The sequence below is a fragment of the Gasterosteus aculeatus genome, chromosome 7 (genome assembly GCF_964276395.1).
Source record: "Gasterosteus aculeatus chromosome 7, fGasAcu3.hap1.1, whole genome shotgun sequence".
In the NCBI taxonomy this organism is placed as follows: domain Eukaryota; kingdom Metazoa; phylum Chordata; class Actinopteri; order Perciformes; family Gasterosteidae; genus Gasterosteus; species Gasterosteus aculeatus.
The window spans coordinates 21,631,190-21,653,972 of NC_135694.1; the positions used below are offsets into that span (position 1 = coordinate 21,631,190).

Consider the following 22,783-nt stretch of genomic DNA (forward strand, 5'->3'; position numbering starts at 1 on the left):
ATGTCTCCTTTTAACATTTAAAGCCATTAGAATACCTTTACTTCAATTAAAAAACATTAAAAAGTGAAGGTCGCCGCAGTAAGCTGACAGTGTCCTGGTGTTTTTCCATTTCTAATGTTTAACTGATTTATGGCAAGAGGGCTGGACTCTGGGATACGTTTATCACTGACTTAAACACATGGCTTGTTATGTGAGGTGCATCACTTATTAACAGGTTGCATCCTTTACTTTTTCAAACGTGAACATCTGCATTGTTGCATTGGAGTACATGAACGCGTTTTCTTGCTATCAATATTCAAGTTCAGCGTATTAAATGTTAGATAATTGTATTCCATGTTGGACTGGATAAATAAACTATTGGATGTTTTGTTAAATTTGACTTGCCTCATTACTTGGCCTCTGTATTTACAGAGCACGGATGAGTCCAACTGGTGTTCAGCCCTTGAGCTGCGTGTGACACACAGACCGCGGTGAAGACGCCGTCTCGCGCTGCAGCCCCAAATAAAGACATATGCCGTTGCATTGTTGTCCTCAGCTCTCCTCCTGCCGTCAGGGTGGGGAAGATGAAGCGCTTTTCTGTGTCTGGTGTTTAGGAAAAAGCCTTCCAGAGGACAGAGCCCTGGTGAATGTTTGTATGATGTTGTCGTGCTGTATTATGATCATGGAAGGATCTGCGGAAAGTGTATTTGTCTTAACTCATGCTATCAGGGAGATGGGAATGTGCATTCAAAGGATTTTAAAGTGGTTTAAAAGTATATCCTCTAACTCTAAATCTCTGTATGTGTTTGTGTGACACAGAAGGAATCTCAATGAAAAATGCATTTAAGTCAACATAAATGATTGTATCACGCTTAATAGTTGCTATACCAAGGTGCAAATATGTGTGAATACGGTCCAATCATTTCAAAACGTGAACCAGATAAAACAGAAGCGGCTCTTTTAATGTACTCTGTCAGCATTGTTGAGTTCCCTGCAGGATGTTAAACAGAGAATACTTGACAAACAAAGCGGTGCTGTGTCTTAACAGTTATTGTGGTGAGGGACGGAGCTCGGCTTCGCACGGCGCTCGCTCGGCGGCAGGAAGTGAAACTGTCCGTGTTGAAGGGTCTGCTGAAGGCCGTGATGTCGTTCAGCTCTATATGGCCCGAAGCGATCAAACATCCGCACATTTATATGTAGCACGCGTAAAGCGCTTAACAATCCTCAGCATCCTGCCGGTAATGTTTCAGCCTTGATGACAATACGGTTGTATTGAGATCAGAAGGTTGAGATTAAATCAGATTTCTCAACAGTAAGTAATCTCAATGCAATTGGATTCATCTCAAATAAATTGACCTCTTAGTGTCTTTAAGAGAAGATATTACCTTTGATTGAGCTTAACCTACCAACACATTTATTATTTTTATTAAAGGATTATAAAATGTGTAACAACAAAGGAAAACATTTTTGAACATAAAGCAGTTTGTAAGGAGAGGAGTGTTTTTTAATCCTTCTTATAGTTACTGGATTTTATTACAGCAGCAGGATTGATTTAGAACTGGATCATCACGGCAAAACCCCAGCTGGTACGAATGAAAACCTGCAGGCAGAGAACCACCGATATGGAAGATTTACCACAATTTTTCCCCAACTATATATTATTGCAGCTATTTGCTTGCTGTTTTATGATGATGATGTGTAAAAGCAGATTGACATTAAAAACAAAATAATTTAGTACCTTCAGCATTTTGTCCCGTTAAGCAGACTGAATATATTTGTATACTTGCTATACTTTTTCTATAAATTACGGCAGAAGCTTCATATGTTAAGATCTCAGGTGCCTTCTGCTTCCCTCACTGCACATAGTAAGTCTGTTTTATGTTCTCTTCTCTTCAGTGGATCTGATATGACCTCTCTCTGACAAATCATGTTGTTGCTGTCAGACCGTGAAACTGTTTCTTCCTGGACTGCTGTCAGTGGGTTTTTTCGGCTCTGTTTTACCTCCAGTGTTCATCACTCCAGGTCACGAGGTCCTCCAAAGGTTCTGCTCCTCAAAGGAGGAGCAACTCTCTGTTGTTGTCATCAAAGTATAAACATATTGTATTCCTGACCAACTGACTTGTAGTGATTTGTACAGAGATATTTCTCTGCTGCCTTCGTCGGTAGGAAAATAAAAACTATACCCTTTAAAAACCTGAATTCTCAATGCAGATATTTGCTTTTTTTGGGAGTTGTTTATCTCACACAAACCAAAAGCAGAAACACCTCCCTTCATTCCATCACATCTTAAAGGCAGCTACACACAAATATCTCAACCTTACTGTGTCAACAAAACATCTGCATCAACTGGTTTGTCTGTTTTTTTTCAAATACGTCGTGGGATTTTCTGAGACAATTTATTCTTCTAAATATTTAAATAGCAAAATAAGCATCCTTTAGAGGACGCATACGCCATTCCACACATTCATATCAACTTGAACTTCATTTCAATTCAACACGGGTCATTTGCAGAAACCTTTTTCTATTAATTTTCTTTTAAAAATCATATGTTTGTTGCTCTGCTTCTTTGAACCATTGAGACTCACTGAGCATCTGTGATTCCTCAGACCAGCAACACACAACTATCATTGTCATTATTATTTTCATCATCATCTGTTCTTTCCGATCATCAATTAATTTTGCTCGCACAGCGGATGAAAGACCAGATGTTGCGACGGTCTCTCAGGAAATCCATAATCTGCCACAAGAAAAAACTCAGTAAGTCCAACCAAAAACAAAGAAATGAGGTCACTAAGCTGGAACACCATACATTACATTTTCTAGTAGGCACAAAGTCAGAGGAATAAGCCTTCAGAAAACACCAGTATGACCAGTTTGAACATCCATTCAAGTTTCACTCATTAAGGCGTACCTAATGGTGTTTTAAGACCTTATTATCTTCAAGAGTTTCAGCTGAAATATATCAAAATGATAATAAGAACCATTGTCACATTTAGCAGATAATATATTATCATGTCATATCATCAATTTTCTACAAAAGAAACATAAACTCATAACCAAGCCCACTTTCCCGTTCCGCCCTATTTCACATTTTTTCCTCGAGACTTCCCTCCAGTTGTAACAGCTACAAGAAAATCCACATTTGCATGATTAATAAGTTACATTTTTATACATACACATAAACAGAGGGGGGTGGGGGGGGGGGGGGGGCGCTTGGAAGTTGCTTGGCACATTCTCATGCTTGACCAACCTCCTACAATCTAAATAACTATACAAGACACAGTAAAACAGGTCTTCCCACACCGCCGCCTCTCTGTTCAGAAACGAGGCTTCAGCGTGTGCAGGAGATGAAACAAACGCCCGCGTGGTCACGATTAACACTTCTCTGCATAATCATTCTGCAAAAAGGAGGGCGTACGCAACCCAATGCACTAAGTAACATGGAACAGTTCAGCTGTACATACAGTATCTTCACACACTCATCACGTTTAGATCCATAAGTTAATCTTCATATATTGTATCTTAATATGCTGGTACCAGGTATTCACAGTGACTCTAAAATAAAATTACAAGGAAGTTTGTACAAGAAACAAGTGAGTCGGAGTGGCTGACGAACATTTGGCATCCCTTTTTGTCTAGAGTCTAGAGTTCGTGGTTGGAGATTGGAGTTTGTGGTCAGTTCAGTTTGATTTCGGTGGGATTCAGGAGAGCTGCCTGCGCTTTTTTTTTTTTTCGTTGGCACTGAGGAGAAGCAGTCAAGCAGTCAGCAGACACACAAAAGTGAGGTAAAGGTGGCGTCAAGGGGATGAGATCTTAATCACCTTTTCATGTTGAGCAAGACATAACCTGGGCTAAATAAGGTGACTGTCCAGTGCTGATTTTACCCCAAAAAAGTGCAGGAACAACACAGAAACACATACAAACACGCATCAGGTGGAACGGTAAGATTTCCCCAATTATCCTTACTTCTAGCACTCATAAGCCATACTAAAACAATTACCCAAAACAGTCACTGTAGACATCCGCCAAACACAAATATTTAAATACAATATCCTGTATTTTTCACTGTTAGTTCGAGATGTTTTATTCTGACACCTAAAGCTATTTTGCCAGCTGAAAGAGAAAGCTGCCTTTTGGCATTTTGTGGTTCAGGCCAGTAGGAGGAGACCTTCTACAGAACGGCTGCTACAATAGTGAGGTTGGAGGGAAACCGCTACAGGCGCTCGTGGAAGGAAGCTGAAGCAGTTCTTTTCCTGCCACTGTCTCTGTTTTCAGGATGGGTAAAAACACTTTTCCCTTTTATACTGTTTTTAACATACATTTCCAGTTTAGCTCCCTTTCGTATAAGGATTAAAAAAAAAAAAAAATTATTCCCTAATTATTCCAGTGTCTTAAATACAGTACTACTGGGAAGTGACGAGGGCAGAGAATTATTTCCTTAGCAACAGGCCCGTCTCTAGGGACAGTCAGTTGGCATCATTACATCTTTTGAAGTAGAATGCTGCTTCGTTGTCGTGTTCCCTTTTTGTCTCCTGTTGTGTTTTGTTTCAAGACTTTCCACACTATCGGCGGCAGGCAGAACCACACTGCAACTAAACGTCTGGAGGATAGCGACACTACTGTTCACATATATTGTTGGTGATACAGTATATATATATATATATATATATATATATATATATATATATATATATATATATATATATATATATACACTTTTGGTCATTTCAGATGAGACACCACCAAACATGCTATACAGTGTGTCTCAGTCTTAATTGCCACTTTTTATGCAAGTGCTATTCAGCCCAGCTTGTCAAGTATTTGAAGCAAGGTACAGTAAGAGATGCGCACGCACAGTCACGCGCACGCACACACGCGTCACACGTCCACACACATACGGTATCATATACACCAGGAGGAGCACTCCGGCATAGTCAGTCTATGAAGGTCAGCGGATGTTGGAAATGTCATTTCTTTCTTCCTCACGGGTTGATTTGCATACTCCCTCACCAAAAGGCAGGTGCAGGATTCAGGGTTGAGACCGCGGCCGCACGCAGATTGAACAACGTGCGCGTGCATCTGCCTTTGCCAACGCATACATTCGCACAAAACCGGCGCACTGAGCGTACAAGCGCGTGGTACTATTTGCATCTTTCTGCTGATCTGCGTGTGATTCGCGCGCGCAGAAGCTAACAGGGCTTGTTGACGTTGCACAGCAGCTCGGTGACTTTGATGAGGCGAGCCACTGTGCTCTGCGACTCCTCCTGCAGCCGCTGGTTGTTCTGCCGGAGGCTCTGCACCTCGGCCTGCAGCACCGCCTTGTCCTCCTTCTCCTGAAAGACATCGGCACACAACAAAACAAAAGCCGTCGCTCAGATCGCTGTGGCAGGAACGGGAGGGGAGCGACAGGTACAGCGGTGGCTTTAAGGAAACTAGTGGGCACACATAAACACAGAGCTTGAAATAAAACAACACAGTGTAGAAAAGCACATCACGCCGCAGAGCGGAGAAATACCAAATCCCCCGAGCTCATAATTTCTTTGACAGGGAATTCTAGTCCAGACTAGTCTAGATTATAGTCTGTGGTTTGGGCTTTAGCCCGCTGGTCAGACCGAGTGAGCAATTCATCGGCCGTCATTTGTAAAAGGCCGCAATTAACGATTATTTTCATTATTAAACAATCCAACTATTATTTTTATTAATAATTGCTTAACATTTAAAATGTTAAAACCTAAAGTGACAGCTTCACATTTATTTGTCTGACCAACAGCTCAAAACCCAAAGTCAAAAACAGGCAGTTTTCTCATTCTCAAGAGTATGAATCGACAATGACAATGAATCAGATATTAACCAGTTTAATTATCTGTTAATATAATTCTTAGCTTTTCTTTGAGCACTAAATGGGAATTTTATGTTTTTTCTTAAACGTTCATGGTCTAAATAGTATATTTATATATATAATATATATAATATTTGTACACATAGAGACACATTCAATGTCGACTAACGAATCTCAACACAACGTTGACTTGTCTGCTGACTCCTCGGGGCAAAGACGAGGTGGAAAGCTGCGCAAACACAAGTCGACTTTGTGTTGAGAACTATTTTTTGTCAAGCCCGAGGCCGACATTAAGAATAAGGACTTCATCACATACAGTATTCTACCTACATGCTTTAGCAGAAATGTACAAGAATACATTGATAACAGGAGTTGTCAGACAAACATTTTGACATTTCTTTGAAGCAGGATACGGGGGATATTTACAGATCTCAAATGTTGCTGTACAAATGTACATTAGGACCAAACAAATGTATCCATATTTAATGCATCCCCAGTGGGCCAGCAGGGATTGAAATTGGCATGGGGGAGGATTTATACAAGTAAACAAAAGCCTGCCTCTGAAAATACAAATAATAATCTCGCAAATACTGACACAAGCTGAACAATTTCAATACTTTTTCCTACCTGCTGACTCTCCCATGGAGCTCACTGAAAACATCACTACAGAGAACAACGTTCATGAAAGTCAAAGCACCTTTTGCAGGTCATCCTGCAGCCTCTTCAGCATGGACTCCAGCTGGGACACCTTCTCTTCTAGGTGGCCTGGAGAGTCACTGCAACAAAGAGAGGCAGCGACACTTTGTCAAAATCAATCACATCATCAGAGGAGGTCCAGATTCATTTGGGTTCCAAGTAACAAATGAACAAGGGGAACGCATTCATTTGCAGAAAGGTTTTTATTGTATTTCTTTTGTTGGAAACATTTCTCTCGAGTTCTAACGCCGCGATTCATTCATTCGGGAAGAGAACTTTTCAGTGTGTTGGATTGGTCTCGACTGGCAGCCTCAGAGCTCCACACATCGTCCTGCTGCTTCAACCTGTAACACTCTGAGATCATTTTTACAGTAATTGCTAGTTTGACAGACAGACCCATTTTCTTCTGATTGCAGTTACATAACAAATGCTTCTGGTGATGTGAACAGCATGATCACGTTTTTAAAGGAAGGAACAGGGCATTGATGGTGAGTTTGATATGTAATAAAATGACCATTAATCTGATCTTTTTGGTTGATTTCAAGCTCATTTGTTGATGGAGGTTTGCAGTTTTCCTTTTATTGTGGTGTCAATCTTTCTTTCTTATATTCAACTAGTATGTACTAAAAACAAATATGTTTTTATGTTTTCTTTTCCATTTTTCAGGACATACAATACATATGTAGTTATTCATTTTCCACATGTGAGTGTCTTTTTTCATGCTTGTCGGAGCCAAATTGAAAAGTGAAATAATCGATACTGATTAGCGTAGTAGTAGTGGAGGGACATGAACTGCACCTGTGAAGAGTTTCTTTGAAGAAAAGCTTCACATTGGGGTCTTTCTTTTATTGACACATTTTCAGTTCTGCACTTTGTATGTTCAGACACATCGTGACCAGGGACTGGAAGACGTGTGAAAGAACAACAAAACGGATCAGAGTGGGAGTTTTCGCAGACGAAATGACGACGACAATGAGTCAAACAAGCTGTGTGCGCGCTTGTGTGTCTGCGTGCGCATAACTGCATTACCGAGTCAGCGAGAGAGCTCTCTTTATGGGGGAGAGAAACCGTAACAGTGACTCAAACAGTTGGAGGTTGCCATTAAAATAAAAAAAATCGACGGAACAAAGGAGCAGAGGCTGTGAAAAAGGATGTCTGCAAGGATCCGGACAAAAAGAAAACCAGGAGACTAACTACAAAGACACTGCGCTGTCTGTGTTCATAGCAACCCACCTGTCCTTTGAGTCCTTCGGCCTGCCGTCTGGCTGGTCGGCTCCTGCTTGCGAGGGGTCTCCGGCTCGATGGTCTGTGGCAATGAACATTATCCCCACTGTTATGATGTAATATAACCATATAGTACCATCATGATGAGATGAGAACGATAACGGCGACGACAAAGGAGATGTTCACTTTATCTCACGTATTACTTTCCAGGCCAAGACAATACAGCCAGTCATGGTCATTTCGTTATTGAAAGTGCATCAAAGGGGAAACTTTACAGTTTACATTTAAGATTGTGAAAGAAATTGTTGTTCACCCTCTTGTGACAAAGCCTCCAGGATGCTGCGGCAGGCCGTGGCCAGGTCAGCGATGGACTGCCACTCCTCCTCCGTGGAATCTGTGTTCTCTGAGAGAACTGAGAGCGAGAGAAAGATTTAACTTGCTGTGGAACAGGACCAACAGAGGGAGTGCAGAAACAAGGAGTCATCACTGGGGGGCGCTGCTGCTTAATGCTGGCCGGTTCCAGAGGCGGAATGAAAGGGGCACAAGGAGGCAGTGATGGAGCCTTCAGGTATCCCTGAATGTCTTTTTGATGTCAGTTAGGTTGGAATAGAAGAAAATACATATACACATAAAAAAATAATTTTCACTTCCGGGTAAATAATTACATGCAGATTTATTAAAAACTGGGATGAAAATGACGCGACAATTGGAACTAATAAGTCCTCTAATTTATCTCTTTCCTTTGGAAGTTGTCATGCAGTTTAACGGACACCGTGCCAAAAAACGTGGTGTGAAACAATCAGAGTCCTCGCGGTCCGCCCCCGCAACAATCAGAAGAATCACAAGAGAGGATGAGCAAGCGTGCTCTAATGGCTGAAAAATGATGAGTCTCATGCTCTCAGCAGAGGCAGAGCAGATGGTGTAAGAGGGGCTCCTTGATTTGGGGTTGCCTCAAACTCCACCCCTCCCACCACCCATCTGTCCCCCTTTTATAGCAGCCCTGGCAGGGGGTGGCAGCAGAGCAGGGGTGATATTAGATTAGCAGGGTGGGGGGCAGCGTAGATGAAAGAGGAGGGACAAAGGGGATGCAGCGGGGAGCAGAGGGAGGATAATGAAGAGACGGGTTTAAGGCGGAAAAAAATCTGGAAAATAGGACTTTGAGGCTTAAAGCGTGCAGAGATGATTTGAAAACATGTGTAATTGTCTCATTTTGGCATCATTTTAGCAGTGATGTCAGCTGTTGTGTCTGAGAATGGGGCTTTGTTTTGAATCTCTTTGTGCCCTTTGTCATGCAATTAATTTACATTAATATTAAACATGCTGCCATTTTCACATTTACGGTAATATACATATATTAATATATCAAAAAATAAATAAATATATATATATATAAATATATATATATATATATATATATATATATATATATATATATATATATATATATATATATATATATATATATATATTTCAGCAGCAATAGGGTAGTACTTACTCTTGGTGATGGAGTTATGAAGACTTATGGCTCGTGAGTTTCTTTCTGCGCGGTCTAAACACGACAACCGGGAAGACGAGTCACTCACTGACGCTTTGTCATCCCCGAACTCGGCGGCCATCAACTGCAGACACGAGAGATCGAGATAGAGGGGAAACAACGCTGTCAGAGAGCGGATGGAACGCCGGGGAGAGAAACCGCTCAGATGTCCTCTCGTCTCAGTCCGTCACCTGTTGGTCCTCCTGGGGAGCTTTGGGTTTGACGGCCAGGATCAGATCAGGTGTGGCGTCCCTCAGCTCGCAGACGTTGGCGTAGATGTGGTGTTCTCCCTTCAGCCCCACGTGGTCGTTCACGTGCCTGCGCAGACCGAGAGGGGGGTAATGTGATGGTTGTGGTGAAGGGGGGGGGGAACACAAAGAAAATCTGTTGTTGATGCGTTGGGACATTTGTTTATCCAATGCAAGTTCTGCAGTTCTGGTCAAATGATTCAGTTCTGCTTTGCACGACAATGAAAATCAGTGCCAATCACTGTGGTTTGATTCTACCCTTTTTATGCACCATTTCTGATTCAAGCTTTTTGGGGCTTTCAGTGTGAAACCCACAGTGTGCTTGAAATAATTTGTTTGGCTGACACACAGATGTCCTTCAAATTTCACATAGGTGTTTTTCTCTCTCCTCGGAGCTTAATAATTGGCAGACGTCTGTGTTACTGACAGAAAGAAGACTGACATTCAGGAGGATGAGGTAATACCTGGCAGATTGTTAAACGGTGGGCTTTTTTGTTGTAATTAAAATGACATCTCAGTCTAAACTAAAATAGATTTTCTTTTTATGTCTATTTTCCTTTTAATATTTGATCACTATCTACATGTGCAGAATAGAAAAACATCACTTTTTCCTTCGCGTTTGTAAAAGCAACATCCATGTGAACTTTCTAATGTGCTCTAATCTAAAACGTTTTGCACACAGTTCATTGAAGCGACAGAGTGACAAACTGCTTGGTGTCACATCACCTGGTCTTTTGCAGAGTGAAGCACTATGACTGTGAGATCAAATTGTGATGCCTCAGCTTCAGTTTCAGGATATTTTCAGCCATGCCGGATGATTAAAGAGCCTTTTTTCACCTCCACTTATCTCTCTATAACGAGAGAAGGAGAACTGTGTGCCCAACAGTGACATGACCTCCAGTGACCCTCACCCATCACACGCATCCCTGTAGGTCGGCTGCCTCTCCAAGGAGCAGCTGCGGGGGAGCTGCGAGTCGCTGCGCTCGGGGCTCTGAGCGGCCGGTTGGTCCTGCAGAGACGTGGCCCGTAACAACGGTAAGCCGGGCGGAGTGAGGAGCGAGCCGGGGCTTTTCTCACTTTGCCCTTCATCGCACGACTGTCCTCCGCCGCCCTCGAACGCCACCTGCTCTTCCACCGCGTCCGCTTCATCGACGCCACTCGCCTTCAGCTTTTCCTCCTTTGTTTCTGCTTCCTCTTCCTCCCCAACCTCCCCGCCCTCCTTCTCCCCCTCCTCCTCCTCCTCCTCCTCCTCCTCCTCCTCCTCCTCCTCTTCCTCCCTCTCGTCCAGTACCCACGCCTCTCCAGACTGATCCTCGCCGGGTGTACACTCCACGTCCTTGATGGCTTTCTGGTAGAGCTCGGAGAAACTTCTGCAGAGCATAAATCAACAACACACTCAGTAAGACGACTCAGACACAAGAGATGGGAAAGAAACGCTATATTTGCCTATTGCCACCCTTTGGGAACACTTTCTCACGAGACCTCCGGCGTCTACGGCAATTTGTTCTTATGTAAAAAAATTCAAATATAAATAAACCAGTTGAATCCCAAAGTTAAGAGCCTGCGAAAGTGTCCACTTGAACGTTGATTTCCTTGGTTTGAATAATTCTGCCCTGTGTGTGACTTCAGCAGTGTGCTGTTAACAGTGGGACCCCCTTTGCCAGTGTGATTACAGATCATTAGAGGGATTGATTGGTTGTTAACCAGCTGGTGTAACGATGGCACGCCTTAATCAACGGCGGAGAGGGAGCCGAGACCCACAGTGGCGCCTCTCTTGTTTTCCGGAACTACCGTGACCCAGTGACCCCACTACTCCTCCTCCTCCTCCTCCTCCTTCACCCACCTGCGTGGCTTGCCGTTCTCGTCGGGTGGGATGACGGTGATGTGGATCTTGTGCGCGGTGCGCAGCAGCCTGGTCCTCTCCTCGGGGCTCAGGTGGACCAGCGAGTGTCCGCACAGTCGCACCACGCGGGCCCACAGCTGCAGGCCTCCGCTTTCAGCGTAGCAGAACCGCTGCAGCTCCGTCACGAAGCCCTCCTCGTTCATCAGGAAGCCGGGCTGTCCGACGCCGTCGCGCAGGGGGGTGACCTCGAGAGCCTCACAACCGCGTGTCACCAGCTGCCGGATGACCAGAAGGAGATGAGCGTGAAATCGGAAAAAAGACTCGAACGACCCGATGCGAAATCTGAAAATTCGGACGCCATCACACACCTCCAGCCTCTGCACCACCTCTCGTATATCCTCCGCCTGACTCTCTGTCACGCTGATGGACACCGACTCCCCGCGCTCGTAGAAGATGTCCAGGCAGGGCCCCCCCTCCTTAGTCTCTGCCACTGCCTTCCAACCGATGACATCTCGACAGGAGCAGTTGAACACCACCCTGCGCGTGCACCTCTCAATGAGCACCACCGACTCCGCGGACACCCCCAGCAGGCAGGGGAGCCGGAGCTCTACGGCCTCCCCTTCCTCTCCGCTGTTGACCATCACAGCCCACACCAGCGCGCCGGCACTGTGCAGCTCGGCCCCTTTCGCGCCCTTCAGCTTGTCTTTGCGTTTACCCCCCAGCGAGAGAAGGGGGAACTTGGTGGAGGAATCAATGGGGGTGGTGGTCACGTAGTTTTCAGCCAGGTCCTTCAGGTATTCCTGCCGCGTGCGCGTGGCCATGGAGCGGAACTTCTCCGACTTCTCCGCCGCGTTTTCGGCATTCACGGCCTTCGCCAGCAGGAAGTCCCTGAAGGCGAGGGAGCTGGGGAATCGGGCGCCCTTGGGGAAGAGTGGGCCAAATAATGGCATGTCTTTAGAGCGTGTCACAGCCACTCTGAGGAGGAGAGGGGGGGGAAACAGGAAGGTTACAGTAGGAGACGGAGGAAGCATTGAATCTATGTCTGGTTTTTCAGAGCTCGACTGTGGACTCGCGAGTTGTCGTCGAGAATAACAAACATTTAAACAGAATCTGCTGCAGTGGAGCACAGAATGTTTCCTCCTGAGATGCCACTACTACGATGCATGAGACACATGTATAAGAGTGCACATAGCAACACCTTTACCTTGATTTATATGCCCCATGAATGACACAAACGGACTATCTATTCTTTATTTTTGTTTTCCTTTTATTGTCAAGAGACTTCAGTCTATAAAAAGGTATTTTTAAGACTTGTTTAAGATGTATTGTATGTATAAGAGCATTAGGAGGTATGTTCAGACCTGTAATAGGTGTTTTCAGTGCAGGGCTCATGGACCTGAATGATGATGAAGACGTGTTGGAAATGGGAGCGGATGGACTTTGGGGTGAAGGGCAAAGCGCCCGGCTCCTGGAACACGATCGTCACAATGTCGTTACCGATGTGTCGCTTCCTCAGCAACTGGAGAGGAAAATCAGAGACAGACACATTGATTTCACTCCACCAAGAAGGAACCACACTCAGTTCGCCATCTCCACAACATGAACGTGTACTTTTATTTTAGAAAAAGCAGTGAAACGTGAAAACTGTGGTTCCTAAAAGGGATTCTGCAACACAAAATGCGAGAAGGAAAGGGTTTACCTAAAACGTTATAATGGTTTTTACCTGTTGCGTGTTGTTGGATGTGTAGGGCAGCATAGTCGACACGTGAAACATAATCTCGTAGTCCTGGTAGCGCGTGTAGAGGGAGTGCGTCCCAGTTGAGTCAGCTACGAGAGCAAAGGACACACGGAAACACACATCACGCAAAGAGAAAGACAGACGGGGGATTAAGTCAGTCAACATTTCTGAAGACTCAGTTCAAATCGTCACAGTCGGGGTGAAATTTGCTGTGTTCTGGCACTCGCTGAGAGGAAAACAGCTCTGAGATAATCAACAGTGACTATGCTGTTTTGCGGGCGTTACTCAGATTGCACGCGGCTGGAGAGGCCTTATCTTCGGCTCTCAGCGGCGCGCTGATGCCCTTTCGGATAACGGCCCTGCGACAAGGTGAGGTACAGCCAGTGGATGCGGATGTGGTGCTCACTCTTGTTGTCCAGCTGAGCCCTGTATTTCTCCCATCCCTTCAGCCGCACACGCTCCCCGAGCAGATCCAGGAACTGTTCGAACGCTGGGCCGGAGCTCTCGTTGTTGTACATGTCTTCCTCTGAGCTCTGCCCGGCCCGGCAGTACATCACGCCAACCTTCCGCTGGAAGTTCAGCTACATTACAAGACGGAGAAGTGGAGAATATATTATTATCCTGCCAAGACCTTTCACCTAATGGGGCATCCTGATTATGTGACGTCTCGCTTTAGAGCTTAAAAGCTTGTCTGAGGGAATGTATGTGGTAAAAAGGTATAAACCTGCACGGCACGCATTGCACTATTAGACCTGTTGTTTTCTATCAGGTTTCATACTGCAAACTGAGAGTTTAAGTTGTTCAAAGTTGTTCACTCCTTTTCCGAAGTAACTTCCTCTAAAGATGAAGCTAGAATTTGTGTATAAATGTTCTGCAGCTCCTGCAAAATAAGTGATGGGCTTAATTGTTTAATCAATCAATCAACATAATGGAGTGACTAATGGTCAGTGAAGGATTTTTGGGCTGTAAATGGTAAGAGAAATATTTTAAAACACCACCGTGCAAAAACAATCTTTTCTGAGCCCTAGTTTTACATTTAAAATAAGTAGCCTCAGATGAAATATTCCTACATGATGAGTGAAGTTATAACGGTGGAAGAGGAAGCTGAGAGAGGAAAAAGTAATAACACATTTATTCACTTCACATCTAAAAACACCTGATTGTTCCCTGTGGATATGTGGACTTCTGCTTAACAAAAATGGCTGTGTTTGACCTTTGAAAAAGAGCTATTGGTCACTATCTGATGCCCTGAAAAACTTTTCCTCCGACTTCCTCTGGTGTCAGCACAAGTATCCTTACTCACCCCCTGTTCGTCCAGCTTCAGCAGGGTGTCCCTGACCTTGGGGGAATTCGAAGCCAAGCGAAGGCAGTGCAGGTTCAGCTCAGGCATGATGAACTCCAGCAGCCTCTTGGGAGACAAGCCCCTGGGGGTCGCGTGACGAGCGGCAGAAGGCACCGACTCCTCCAAGATGGAACCTCGCAGCGTCTTCATCTGGGGAGACGATTCGCGGTCATCACATCCAGTTTCACACAAAAAAAATGAAATTGAGGAGAGGGCTGCTTTACCTCCGTGGTGCGAAAGATGATTCTGTAATTGTACTGAGCTCCGCTGGATCCTTCTTTCTCGTCCCTGCGGAAACTGATGGCCACTGGGCCGAGACGGTCGTCCATTCCGAAGAAATTCTGGTGTTCTGCAATAACAATACAGTCAAATTCAACCGTGACAGCGCTGTGGTCAAATATGACACTCAAAGAGAACCGTATGTACAGTATTAGGTCATAGAGGGGGGTTGAATCTTGCCTTTTATTCTATGAAATGACTAATTGAATTGTGATGGTTCACCAATGATTGACCACACGTTCCACTCCAGTTGAGCTGTGCAGTAATGATTTTGAGACAAAACGTTTTTTGAGTTTCATCACTTACCCTTCATGTAGAAATATTTGCGATAGTAGTGGGCTCCCAGATCTGCATGCTCTATGAAGTAGTTGCTCTTGCCCTGCTGCTGAACGTGACTCTCTCTGGGCTCCTCCAGGACCGACACGGCATCGTTGGGGGTTCTCAGGCTGGACGACAGACCGCGCCTCTCCTGGGCTTGATCGAGACCCACCTGCTCCTCTCCCCCCGTCTCATTGCGGAAGTGCGGGCAGCTGAGCAGCAGCTCGTTATCGTTGCCGTCCCCTTCGTCCAGGAGCAGCGACTGCTCGGGGTCATCTGCATTCACCCCGTTGCCTCCCCCGCCCTGTGCAGGAGAGGACGGGGTGGCTTGGGACGGGGGGCGCAGCTGGGAGGCGGCCGAAGCCCCTGAGGTGATATTTTTCTTCCGTCCGATGCTGTCTCTGTTTGTGGCTGCCTCGGTGAGGTCAAACAGGATGCTCTGAACATCGTAGTGGGCAAAGTTCCTCACCCAGGCCCCGCCCCCAATGTTGTCGTACGGACCTGGTTGAGGGATATGAGGGGGTTTGGTCTTCTTACTTAGTCCTTCGGGCTTTGGTGGCTTGGCAGGTTTTGGGGAGTCCCCCGCGGGAAGAGACAGACCCCGAAAGAATCCATCGGGCTCCGGAGGGTTTCCCTGCAGGCCCAGGAGCAGGAAAGGGTCTTTGAAGCGTAGGGCGTTTGGACTCAGGGGCCCCTGGTTTTCTGCATTTGCCACCTGTGCTTGGGTCTGTCTCTCAAGGGATGACAGGCTGCCGTATTCCCTGTGTAGCAGCACACCGCCATCCCCCTGGGCCCCTGCACCCGCCTTCTCACCGACCACCCGAGCGGCGTTACCGCCGGCCTTCCCGGAGGAGTCCAAGTCTCCTAAGGTCACGTCGCTGTTACTTCTCTGCATGATGTGGCCGCGGCCTACCGACCTCAGCGGCAGCCCCACGCGGCTCGGAGTGAGGCTGTCATCCTCGGCTCCGTCCGCCTCCCTCCTTGGCGGCCACTCCACCAGACTAGCCTCCCTGTTGGGGTCAAAGCTCACAGTGGCAATAGGCGGCCGCATGTTCTGACGGCGAAACTTGCGAATGAAGAGGTCATCTGACTGCATGTTGAGGGAAAAAACGACTCCAGCCCAACAGTATCGTATCTCCACTGCGGTCCAGGACAGCTTTCTGCTCTCCCAGTGAGACGTCTGTCCTGGTCTTTATGGTGCTGGTGTGAGACGGGAGAACTGGACGCTAAGATGTAGAACGTCTCTGAGTGAAAGCAACCAATACACTTCTCATTCACACCACTTAAGATGGTTACATTTACTAAAACTTTGGACCTCTCTACGAGACGCCAAACTATATCCCAATGAGTGTTTGAGCGTGAATGAAGACAATCGAGGAGAATATCCAGCTGTTTGCAGGGGTTCGTTTAGGGTTGCAGATGTGGGTTTCGGTGATGCTCCAGTTGTGCCGCGCTCATTCCTTTGGAGTAAGGACGAGAGGATTTTCACTGGAGCCCAAGTCCTCTTTGTAGCAGAGGCTCTATCAACCTCTCTAACATGGCATCCATTCGTCTGCACTCTTCAGTGCCTGCTGCTTCCCTCTTGGTCAGGTCCAGTGGCCTCCTACGATACAAAAAGAAACAAAATGTATTTCTCAACCTCATCCTCCCACGACTGATAACATCGTAAGTCGACAGTGGTCATCCCACAGCTGCTTGTCACTGCTTGTACACGGAAACACTTTGATTCAAAGAAAGCTATGATAAAGTATTTCATTTCAACGATGAAACAGCAGGCAGGTCTGACATATTTTAGTGTTAGAATAATGCCTTGTAACTTTCTTTCATTATTATTCTTTCCTTTACACACTTTCCGCTCCAAAGTTTCCCTAAATATTTCCATAGCAGACTGCTCACCACATCCAGCTTGCACTCGCTCACAACAGACAGTGTTAACACAGAGGGAGGGGGTCTTCCTGGCTTACGCTGCCAAAATAGGTGAAATAAGTGTAAACTGTCTCGCACCGCCACATACGTTGAAGCACAAACATACATAGTGCTGCAAATGCACTCCTACACCAGAATTAAAAATAATATGTGAATAAGAACAACAGCAGCAGACACATTTTAAATAACTACCGATATAGTATATTGAAACAGGTATTCTTACTTTCACAAAGTGTGCGAAGAGTGTGAAGCAGCGTGCTTCCCTTTTTTTAACTCCTAAAACGTTTCATTATCTTAAGTTGTGAATGCAACTTACCACAAAAGTGGGTTTTGTTTCAGGTAAAAATCTGCAGGTTTCTGTCATAATTCGTTGCAGACGCACGTCCTTTGACCAAAACTGACGTCAATCAACTCGAGCTGAAACCGTTTGTCTCTCTCAATACGGTATGAGGCTTCTTCCTGTCAAGCTTTTACCCTGCATGTCCTCTCTCGTGCGTGTAGCCTATAAAGAACAGGTGCAGCGGAGCAGAACTGCTACCACACGTACACACACACACACGCACACATGCACACGCACACACGTACACACACACTACATAAAAATGGAGTTGAGGAAGTAACAAGAAATATTTGTTTCCCTTTCATGCCTGCACTCACACTCCATTTTGCTGAAGAGAGAACAAAAACGGATCTGTTAACCAAAAATGACGTTCTAAAGGAGATATGCTAATGGTTGTTTTTCACGCTATTGTTATATGCATTTGATCATTTGATCAGTCCTCTGTGCTTGTAGTCTCATTACAGTTGTAATAGTGGTGTAGGACACATGGTAGAGAATAGTCATCCAAGTTTTTGTTTTGGACCATTAAAAATGGATTAAAAGTTTTTTTTAAGAAATGAACTATAATGTATTTAATCTGAAGCTGCAGTTTTTCACTGGTTTTCTTTAAAATAACATCCACCCCGGATGTGGGGCATTAACATTTTAAAGTTGATCCGGCATGAATATGTGAGGACACTGTTAAGTGTGGGAAGGACAATCATGTCACGGTGTGAACCTTTTTTTGTAAACAACAGGCACGTTGGTTTGCTGGTGTGACTTTGTCCACGTAATGCTCTGAAACCAGCTGACATAGACGGCATTTCACTCTGCAACCTTCCCCCTAGAGCTTGAGGCTCACAACATTTGATGGTGATGGGCACATATTGGACGAAATGTTCAAAATCCACATGAATCTAAATGTCAATACAAGAAGGGTCTTGGGTTAACATACTTGAAACAGGCAGGATTTGTGTGTGTGTGTGTGTGTGTATGCAGGGCCATAGTCAGGATTAAACACCACCTATCAAATCAAGACGATACATATTTTGAAGCTTTAAAGAATTATTTGCAATACCAGGAATATCACATGTAGAGAAAGTATGTAACCTATTGCTTCTTTTATTGACCTAGAATGGTTAAATTGGAAAAAATAATGTTTATCAGCTTTATAATAATGATCATGTTCAACCGATACCGTGGACACGACTTATTAGCCCACATCATGTGTATGCAGATTGAATATGTGCAAAAACTTTAAAAGGATGGCTGTTACATACAGATTGAGTTCATGTATGATTGAATAATATATGAAACATTGGACTATAAAGTGAATTATGTTGTTTGTGATGACAGTGTGCAGTTCCTCATCTGACACACTGAGTCCTGGGTCACATAGAGAAGCCTCTGTACGGTGCCACGGCTTCAGGCATTAAAACCCTGCGCATGTTTCACTCTGGGAGCTTTCGAATGTTCTCAAAGATCTTTTACCCCAAGTGGGCACAAATGATGTTGGCCGATCTGCGATTATTAGGTGCAGCATTGGGTGCAAGTTTAACAATGCCTTTAAAAGGTGTGAGCAATCAATTTTCTCCGCTGTCTCAAAGATAAAGTGTAGATCATTGGCCGCAGATTCATTTAAATAAAAACGAGTCCCAGACAGCCAAACTTCCAGGCTGCGCCAGAAACACTCTCGCTCCCCCACCACGGAGAACTTGGACACTTATCACTCACTCACTCGCTTTGTGCAGATCACATATTGCCGAGCTTCTAAAGACCCCCATCAGTCCTTGTTTCCATAGCAACCCATCCTCCAGCCATCCTCCTTCTATGTGGTATCCAGTCAAGTGCTTTATATGGCTCCAATAGGTGAAACTAATCTATGACTTGAGAGAGTTGTGTCATTGACAGTCTCGTAACAACAAGGCAACACGGACAAATGAGGCGGAAATATTGTGTTGTCATGGTTTAACTGCTTGCTTCAACAACCTAGTTTAACAGCACTAGTCAATACCCGATGCACTTCGCCAAAAAATACACAAATGGAGTCAAGAACTAGAAAATGAAAGTGGCACATGAAAAAATATGCTACAATTTCAATTTTTTTGGTCATGTTAGCATTACAATAGCAAGCTATCATAACTGATTCATAGCAACATGCATTGCCATTGTGAGCTAACAGGCCACCTATGCCTATAGACCACTACGCCTGCAGATCACAGAATCATGCTGTTGTCTCGTCCATCAAAGGCACTCGCAGGGTTAAATCAAACAATTTTATCTGATGAAAACGACGCTTTTGTCAGGAGTCTACACATATCTGGCATTGCAGATCAAAAAGGGACAAAATAAACTCAAATAGCAGTAACAAAAGAAAAAAAAAGCCTAAATGTCCAAAGTTATTAGTCTTTACGGTTCCTAATTGGTCAGGACTGTACTGAATTTGGATCATCAATTTGCTTGATTGACATGATTCAATCAGAAACAAGTGCAGAAAGGTAACTGAACGTTTTAAGGGCAATACATGAGATTTTCTTGCCACTGATATCCAAAATCTTCTTTCGTTCGTCTAGCGCAGACGTTGAAATACATGACCACCACATCGACACTGGCCTTCCTTTGAATAGAAACTGTGTTCTGTTTGTGGTTCCACTATAGAGAAGTGTGTGATATACTTTATATAGCAGCAAGTGAAGAGGAACCAAACCTTTTCGTCCCTGCCCCCTCAAGTTTCAGCTCAATTTATTTGGAAAGCCATTGTTTGTATTGACAGTATATCTTCTGCTGCATGCAATAGCCTGACAATTTAAAGTTCACTGTACACCCCCACTACTCAAAAGAGGAACAGCATTCTCAATAAACAACTACCTTTCAATTGTAAAAAATACCCTAGAAAACAACCCTGTAAATGATTGATGTCGTCCTAATGTTTTTGGAGGATGCTTCTAGCAGATCAGGCTCTCGACTTTGCAGCAGTCTGGATAAAACCACATTTTATTAGCAGGACTGACTAAGTGGCAATAGAAGATTACATTTAAAGAGATTATGAAAGTTTGAGACAATAAACAGCAATGGAAAGCTATTTTATGTAAAGCTTTCACTGAATTCTGATTGGCTTTCCCCCTCGAAGACGCTGCATTTTTGATGGTTTAAAAACAGTTTGAACAGGACACAATGTTAGGACTTCAGCATGGATCTCTGCAAAATACTTCTGAACGTTAAACTAAAAGGTAACCTGTGGAATATCTGCAACCTATTTGAATACAGCTGAAAACAGCCTAAAACAAAGAAAGATTAAGAGTGTCATTAGTTTTCATTATTGTACAATAATAACAAAAGGTACGTCAATTCCCACACTGGCATCACTGTTATTGCCGTTATTTTCATCAGATATCTGGTAGAGCACACGCCATCTATCATTTGGTCACAAACTCTGTGTGGTTAATGTTGCATGCACAACGCCACATTCCCCGTGTGCACTTATTATTCCATGTCAATCAAGCTGATGAAAACCACGCATGACTTCTGATGCTCCCTGGGCCACAACTTCGCCACTGAACTCAAGTGAAACTTGACCTTTCATTTCGCAGGGACCAATTAAACATTGTATTAAATGACTGAGGAGCAACTGAAGATAATGTGAGGACTTACATCTCCATAATCTGGCATGTTTCAGCATGCACTGCCAGATGTCATCTGTGTCTCAACAGTCTAAAATAATCAGAAACTCTTGTGCCAATAATCCACACTGCTTTAAGCGGATTCACCACACAAATTCAATCATGGGTCATAACTGGCATGTATTTGTAAGATCAGGCCGTTTCATATGCAGATGCAGATGTATTCAACGTGCGGACAGCGTGGGCAATGCAGTGGGATTCAAGCATTGCATCAAAGAAACACAATAAAACTGTGTGTTTCTCTCTTCTAACACAGGATCAGACCAGGACAAATGACCCAGACATGCAGCTAATGCTCTCCAGGATTGTTGTTAAAGATTTGGGGCATTCTGTAAAACACTTGGGAGGATACTGCTCCTCTCCCGGAACCAGAGCCTCCATCCCAGAGAAACTCAATATCATATGTAAACATCAATGTTTAATCTAAGATCTTAAAACAGTGTTACTAGCCAGTAACTCAATAAAGTGGACTTTTTCTTTAGTGCTAAAAAAAAATAATGTTCTTTATGTTCTGAGCTCCACAATGTCCTCACATCCGAGGTGATGATGACATCGGGTCGCCCTGAAACCCTCGCAACAGAAAGAGAGAGGAGATTTGAAACGGCTCTGCGGAGCAGCCACCCCAGGATTATAAGGATTATATCTGTTTTAATGCTGTTGTTTCCTTTGTTCTATTGCACCAGATTCACTTTGCATGTCCGGGGTAGATGTTTGGTTCAAGCAATGACAGTGAATGAGGTCCACTTCCAGGGCAATTCCAACACAAGGTTAATGGGCCTCTGGTGTGCGATGTCAGGACATGAACTAAAGTCAGAGGATACTATTCAGCGTACACTGTTTTGGGGAAGTCAGGGTCGCTCGACTTATTTTGCTGCCGCTCATGGCGGTCTGCGTCCTGTGAAACAGGAAGAGATGACTGACTTTTCAACCCTGAGAGGATGAGTGTCGTCATCGTTTTTACTCAACACTTCCACACCAATGGCAGACTACCTGCCACATTAGCTGCAGCATGAATGAGCGGATTTCTGCCAGTAACTGAAGTCAACTTAACCACAGCGTGTGTGCATTCATTCCAATCAGCGCTGGTGTTGCAGCCATTTTGAACTATCTCATGTCGAAGGAGAGATTATGTCCTGATATAGACGGTTGAGATCGGATCTGTACTCAGTTCAGGTTAGGGCGGAAATCAGCTTAACAGCTTAGCAGCAATTAGATGTGATCAGTGACAAAAGTTGTGTGCTTTCTGCAGCCTTATCAACTCCGTCACATCCAGTTGCCGCAACTGTTCGGACGCTCGCATCTTGATGTTGGGCTTCATTGTAGCACAAGATTGTATTTATGAAACACACAGGATGCACGCACGTCATTATTTGAGCGGTCTTTTGGAGCAGCAGACCGCTTCGCTTGGACGCATGACATTAAAATTGTACACAAGGATGCGCCAAAGTCGTGCTACTGCACCTCGGTGGATATCTGGCAATAGGAGTAAACCTCCAGCTTCACGGTCTGGAGGTCGGCTGCTGGAGTGTCGCTGTCTATCATCGTAGTTAAAAGTCGCCTGGCCGATTCTTAACCACAAGGTCTAAATCAGCCCCTAATAGTGATCGATTTTGGGAAATTTAAAGCCAGGCTCAGTCTCACTCTCATCTATTGATCCCACGCGCAACCCTGTTATGTTACATTTGAGATCAGGTTACAACCTTATTTTGCTGCTGAATGTGTGACACTGAACTGACCTGGTTGCAATGCTTTAAAGAGGGTAAATGTGTATAAATGATGTTACATCTATTCCAAAAAACAAGTTTCAACGCCCAAAAC

General features: G+C 44.5%; 1 protein-coding gene across 6 annotated transcripts in view; it reads right to left on the bottom strand.

Moving 5' to 3' along the window:
- Window positions 1-2,361: 2,361 nt before the first annotated feature.
- The window catches only part of sipa1 (signal-induced proliferation-associated 1), a 28,432-nt gene continuing 8,010 nt past the window's right edge, over window positions 2,362-22,783 (bottom strand). For 2 of the 6 annotated variants that reach the window (XM_078105146.1, XM_040182077.2), the window contains exons 2-16: window positions 15,029-16,643; window positions 14,668-14,792; window positions 14,405-14,593; window positions 13,508-13,682; window positions 13,087-13,190; window positions 12,725-12,882; window positions 11,732-12,338; window positions 11,364-11,638; window positions 10,432-10,890; window positions 9,464-9,590; window positions 9,234-9,357; window positions 8,052-8,150; window positions 7,748-7,820; window positions 6,516-6,594; window positions 2,362-5,312 (exon numbers count right to left, since the gene is read on the bottom strand). In XM_078105146.1, coding sequence (XP_077961272.1) covers window positions 5,169-5,312; window positions 6,516-6,594; window positions 7,748-7,820; window positions 8,052-8,150; window positions 9,234-9,357; window positions 9,464-9,590; window positions 10,432-10,890; window positions 11,364-11,638; window positions 11,732-12,338; window positions 12,725-12,882; window positions 13,087-13,190; window positions 13,508-13,682; window positions 14,405-14,593; window positions 14,668-14,792; window positions 15,029-16,136 — 3,846 coding nt within the window. In that variant the 5' untranslated portion in view covers window positions 16,137-16,643 and the 3' untranslated portion in view covers window positions 2,362-5,168. Of the gene's footprint in view, window positions 5,412-6,515; window positions 6,595-7,747; window positions 7,821-8,051; window positions 8,151-9,233; window positions 9,358-9,463; window positions 9,591-10,431; window positions 10,891-11,363; window positions 11,639-11,731; window positions 12,339-12,724; window positions 12,883-13,086; window positions 13,191-13,507; window positions 13,683-14,404; window positions 14,594-14,667; window positions 14,793-15,028; window positions 16,644-17,282; window positions 17,460-22,783 lie in introns of those variants that run through there. The other 4 variants (XM_040182078.2, XM_040182080.2, XM_040182079.2 and 1 more) reach the window with 4 other exon arrangements.